This window comes from Gossypium hirsutum, chromosome D08 (assembly GCF_007990345.1).
Source record: "Gossypium hirsutum isolate 1008001.06 chromosome D08, Gossypium_hirsutum_v2.1, whole genome shotgun sequence".
Lineage (NCBI taxonomy): Eukaryota > Viridiplantae > Streptophyta > Magnoliopsida > Malvales > Malvaceae > Gossypium > Gossypium hirsutum.
In genome coordinates this window covers 61,896,130-61,901,882 of record NC_053444.1, presented here as the reverse complement: position 1 = coordinate 61,901,882, position 5,753 = coordinate 61,896,130, and the positions used below count along the sequence as shown (strand labels likewise).

The window sequence follows — 5,753 nt, the reverse complement described above, 5'->3', positions numbered from 1 at the left end:
TAGGAGTTTTTCAAAATTGGATTGATGGTCAAATTCGTTCACCAATTTAATCAGTTCCTCCAATTTGATTAAATAAATCATTAAAAATTAGAAAAGATGTTTATGTTAAATTGCCCAATTCAACCAATTTTTTGTTTGATAAAATTGGTTCGTACTAATTTATGGATCAACCTATTCAATAGCTTTCTATTCGATTCTCGATTTAAATAGGATTAGAAAATTAAATTAAAAATAGGAGTATAGTGAAGTGGACGAGACAATGAGACCCCGCCGAATTTTGAAGATATTGAAAATTGGCATTAAAATTTCACAAAAGCAATCATGGTGGTTGGAGCTTTAAAATACAAATATAAAAAATAATCAAACGGCTTTTGATGACTAATTATTAAAAACAAGTCCTTTTAAATTTTATCTAATCCAATTCCCAATAATACGATGTGGACCCTCTTTTACGTCAGTACGTGGCACAGAAACGACAAGCTTCGGTGCTTGTTATTACAGTATAATTCTATTTTTATTTTAAAAATCAATCTTAATCAACGCTTAATTAAGTTAATTTTTAGGGTAAATTGTATCAATGGTCATCCAACTATTAGAAACTTTTTTATTAAGTCACTTAATTTTGAAAGGTTATAGAATAATCACCTGCCTGACCTTTTTATTTTTTTATAACTCTAAAATCGTTAAATACTTAACAGTTGATTGATGTGGCTGTTAAATTAATAACTTGTTTTTTTAACATTTATTTTTAATACATATCATTTCCATGCCATATAATAATTAAAAAATTATGGGATAAATTTCAAAACTATACATGAACTATGGTTTAATGTGCAATTATATACATGGACTTTGATTTTATGAAATTTTATATAAGAAATTTTGATTTGATCAAATTCTTATAAATTATTAACGTTATTATTGATATAACATCAATTTATATTTATATATTGCATACATAAATAATTATATTTATCCAACATAAAAATAAAATGATGTATTTATTTCTTTAAACGTGCATGATTAAATCAAAATTAAAATTTCAAGTATATATTTAAAGCACAAATAGAATTTCATGTGTATAATTGCACCAAATTAAAGTTTACGTATACAATTATACATTAAATTTGAGATTTATCCCAAAAATTATTAACCATCTCCCTCTCCCCCTTTTCATATAATAATTAAATTCTTAATACCTTGAATAATTAATGTTATTTTAATTTTTAATCAATTAATTAGATTATTTTTATTTTTATTTTTATTTTTATTTTAACCTTATCGTGAATTTGAATTTTACGGTGATGAAAGTGCAGGAAGGAAGGTTGAGCAATTCGCTGACATTCCCCAACCGACAGTTTGTTTATAATTTTGATTGTATTGCAAGTAAAAGACATTTTCCTAACAACAACAGAACAACTCCCTCTTTCCTTTTTTTATGTTCCAGAATTATCCCAAGCTTCAACTATTCTAAATGTTCCACAACTGCCAACCTTGTGTAGTTCCTTAGATTCTTCTGTTTTTTTTTATCTTTTCCCTTCACGCTGGACCATTCTGAACAAATGGGGTTCAGTTCTGAAACACCATAAACCCACGTCTCAAACTCTTAAAAGACGAAAAGATAAGTCTCCGAGGAAAACATTAACATATTATTATATTCGTTTTGATTAATTTCATGCCAATCTGATTATTTTGTCAGCGTATTTAAATAATAGGCTTTTATACCTATTTTTACCTTCACTTCTGATTCTTTTACTATTTTTTATTCACTTCACCCTTCATTTTACTTTCATCCCGTTAAAAAGAAAACCCACATGTTCATGTGTTTGCACTTTTGGTCCCTATATTATAATGAAGGATTATTTTTAGCTTGGAATAAAGGGTTTAAAAAAGTTAAAATTGAGTGTGATAATGCATTATTAATTAAATTACTTTTATCTAGTAGAGGAACCAGTTGTAATTTAGTAGGGTTACGACTACCACATCAGGTACTGTGCCGAAAATAGGAGGTTCATATCTGACATGTCCCAAGAAATCTTAATAGTGTTGCAGATCACATGACCAAATATGTTGATTTAGGAAGTTCTTTGATACATTTATTTAGAGCACCACCAATTTCGATTATAAGCTTGTTGAAAAAATATCGTTACACGTCTAATTCCTCTTAATTATGATTTATCTATTATAATCGCTTAATGATGTCTTTTTCTAAAAATAAAAAAAAATTAAGCCTAAGCCTAAAATATATGAATCAAATTGTAATCTAACATGCACTTATAGTTTGATCCATGGAAATACGCTCAGCAGGATAGCATTTAACGTTGGTATCAATTTTTCAGACGGTATTTATTTTGCAAAATCAATTAAAATGTTTCAAAGTTAAAAATTTGAGTCATAATTTAGTACTTTTGTGAAATTATTATATTATACCTTTTTTCAAAAAAAAAATTTCAAGAGAAGATTATTTTGTTGTTTTACATTTTCCTTAATTTGGGGGACAGATAAAAAAGAAAAAGGAAAACACTACCACTGGGCACTGACCATGTGTACACATCAGAATCAAAATATATAAATATGCCAACTACTAGATGGACAAAAACGTCATTCACAAGGAAATTTAAATTTACCTACAAATAACATAAGATTAGGGGTGAGATAAATTAGGCTAAAATTGCAATTAGAATATCTTTTTTTGTTTATGCTTAGTTATCAAAATACTAAAGAATTGACATCTGGTGGTCCATCTCAATAACTAAACAAAAACATAATAAGGAAAATTGGGATATATTTTTGAAGTCCATCAATCAAAACCAAAACTGTGGGTAACAAACAGAGCTTAAAGTAGTAAAAAATAAAATAAAACAGAGGTTTTCAGGCCACACACTGAACCTAGAGAACTATTCAATCCAAAAACAAAATAGATTCTTTAATGACATTAATAAAAATATGGATGAAGAAGAAGACACAGCAGAGCATCAGGTGAAAGTCTTTCAAGTAAAAAAATTAAAAAATTATTAAGTTTTAGACCTGACCTCACTGTGTTCGAGACTGCACGAGCCTGTTTCCATCAGCATAAAATTCAGTTCCATTCCTTTTAAGAAGAACATTAACAAAGATTAAAGCTGAGAGTTTTTTAAGAAAAATGAAAGAAAGATAATGGGGAATTTACCATTTTCCTCTTCTATGCCATGCTTTGAATTGATTCCACAAGGTCACTGCAAAAATCAAATTTAAAAAAAAAGAAAAAGAACCCCAAGAAGAATATATGAATTTCCAATGCTTCCTCGAAGATTTTACAGAAGATTTTTGAACTCTAATGTTTAAACTTTTAACTACTGTTTTTATAAAAATTTTATTTCATATTATCAGATCAACCCTTACATAAAAAAAAACAGAAGGGGATTCAAACAGGTAAGTCATGTACCATAGTATTTGATTCTCTAATAACCCAAAAGGGTGCAAAAAAAGAAGGGAAAATTAAAAAAAAGTCAAAATTTTATTGGTTCATCTTCTATTACTGAAGCCAAACCAGTCACTAGCTTAACCCCAATAAGTGAATTCTTGGGTTTTATCTCAGGTAGCTTCCATGCTTCTTTCTCCTCTTCCTTCCCTTCTTCAGAGCTATCAGAGAAAGCAAATATGGATTCCCCCAACTCAGAATCTTCAACTGAGTTTTTCATTTCGGGGTTCAATTCAGGTTGGGTTTTCTCTTTAGCTTTGGTTTCTAATTCAACTTCTTTGGGTGTTTCAATTGAGGGTGTGGGTGTAACAGTGGGCGAAGGAGAAGGCGTGGTTCGGTTATGAGGAGAGAGCCATTTGGCCTTGACATACTCAGCTTTTCGCCATGGAGGGACGTGCATTCCCTTCTTCTTTAGGCTTTGCGTTACAGCCTCGGAAACAATAGCAATTATCTTCTGAAGACGATCAGTTTTGCCTACAAAGATGAAGGGAAGCATTTGGAGGATTGATTTGTAAGCTTTTGTTGATCGGGCGATTTCGAATTCTGATCTGAAATCAATGTCGATCAGCAATCGTTCCCCTTCAATTATCACATCAATATATTCATATTCCCCTGTTCGTTACAAATAAAACTATAATTATACCCCTAATTATTAAAATTCAATTCATATATCATAACAGAGGAATAGAAACAAATCTTCCGTTCTTCAAGCAAAACAGAGCTATAAGAGAGATATATTTTTAGTAAAAATGGGAGAGAGAAAATCACCAGCGGGATAAGAGGGGGATTTTTCCCAATGAGATTTGCAGATAGAAGCATCATATCCAAGGGCTAATAATCCATCAGTAACAATTTTCCTGCAAAAATCATCTTTGCGTTTACAGATCTTGTTATTCTCCACAATCTTTGCTGTATCCGCCAACAAATTCCTTTCATTCACACTAGCACAAGAAACCAAACTCTGCTTCATAATAGAAAAAGGGAAAAATCAATTAAAAAAAAACTAAAATCGTGGAACAAAATGCAATTTGAAGAGAACTTAAGGAAAGTAAATTTTGTTGTACCTTTAGAATTTCAGGTGATTCCCCAGAAGAAGTGAGATTGGAGTCACCGAAGCTGAAACCATCCATTTCGTCTTCCGAGCCTTCGTTGCAGTTACGATTGAAGCAGTTGCAGCGGTTCCGGCTACACCTGACAGCACCGGATTGTTGCTTCTCGTTGGTCTCTTCGATGAAATTCTGGACCATCTTCGCCAAGCAAACGGAGCTCGGTTCGAACTCCCCGGTGCATTCCTTGTTAAAAGGCAGCTCATCGGCGGCGGCGACGGCAGCAGGAGCAGCGACCTTATCCGCCGCGGAATTCCTCAAAACGCTAGGGAACTGCCGCTCAAACAGCCGCTTGAACCGCGATTTCATCACCGGCTTCACTGTTTCCAACCGCGGAGGCGCCACCTCCTCCGTGTTGAAATCGATCGGTTGGATCTTCATTGGGAAAGGCATATTTCTCAGCTTTTCCAAAATAAAAAACCAAAAAAAAAAAAAAAACAATCGCTTCCACCCTTAACCGCAGTAGCTTCTTTTCAAACTAACGCTGATTCTTCGCTTTGATAACTGGAAAACATATCGCTTCGTAATGAGATCAGCAAACGCAATCGACACAGAAATTCGCAATAATATATAATTTTTCTTTTGGAAGGGCCAAAATTCAATGCAGTTTACCAAGACTCGAGACTCTTAAGCTTGATTATTAAATACTATTAATTTGCCAGACAAAAGTATGGAATAACTTCAAAACTCTGCTAAGTAAAGTCCCTTTTGCTTAAGGGTTTTTCCTTTTATCAGATACGGTTAAAGTTCCCGAAATACGCGACGGGACGAGAACGTAACGTTATTGCCTTTGAAATTCACGCGAACATCATCACTGGCCACTAACTCCATCATTCCCTCCGGTAAACCGCTTCGTTTCTCCGGCGAACAACCGCCGGCGACGATAACAAGGAAAAGATAACCGAGAAAAATGAAAACGAAGAGTGTTCTTTTGCTTTTTTGGGGGGGGGTGAATTCGAAGGATGATGAGCAGGGAGAAGTGGTCCGGGCATTATTAAAGGGGTGATAGAGGGACTGCTGACGTGGAACTAATTGCCACGCCGGAATCCGACGTGGATGAAAATGTAATCGGTTGAGTTGAGGAGGGATTACACGATGCCACGTAAAGGAGCGTGACTGCATGTTGCCCCCCCATTGTGAAATCTCATTTTTTGCCCCTTTCTTTATTACCCCTATCGTCATGCGGA

The 5,753-nt window shown here is 33.5% G+C and overlaps 1 protein-coding gene across 4 annotated transcripts; it reads right to left on the bottom strand.

Annotated features, from left to right (window-relative positions):
* Positions 1-2,783: 2,783 nt before the first annotated feature.
* On the bottom strand, positions 2,784-5,543 carry LOC107940234 (uncharacterized). Of its 4 annotated transcripts, none has more exons than XR_001695396.2 (4): positions 4,525-5,543; positions 4,229-4,424; positions 3,170-4,072; positions 2,784-3,091 (listed from the first exon to the last, which is right to left on the bottom strand). XR_001695396.2 is itself a non-coding variant. In XM_016873678.2 (3 exons), the coding sequence occupies exons 1-3, from the start codon at positions 4,957-4,959 to the stop codon at positions 3,489-3,491; spliced, it is 1,215 nt and encodes a 404-aa protein (XP_016729167.1). In that variant the 5' UTR covers positions 4,960-5,543; the 3' UTR covers positions 2,784-3,488. The 4 variants fall into 4 exon arrangements, 2 of the variants coding, with proteins under 2 accessions (XP_016729167.1, XP_016729169.1); XR_005916979.1 differs by having other exon boundaries at positions 4,229-4,421; positions 4,525-5,542; XM_016873678.2 differs by having other exon boundaries at positions 2,784-4,072.
* Between the last annotated feature and the right edge of the window lie 210 nt (positions 5,544-5,753).

Bases quoted from the DNA above. Each gene is read 5' to 3' on its own strand.
- LOC107940234 (XM_016873678.2), bottom strand. From the start codon at position 4,959: ATGCCTTTCCCAATGAAGATCCAACCGATCGATTTCAACACGGAGGAG. The intron at 4,425-4,524 runs GTACAACAAAAT...TCTATTATGAAG, and splicing joins AATCACCTGAAATTCTAAAG to CAGAGTTTGGTTTCTTGTGC. The intron at 4,073-4,228 runs GTGATTTTCTCT...TGTAACGAACAG, and splicing joins ATCCCCCTCTTATCCCGCTG to GGGAATATGAATATATTGAT.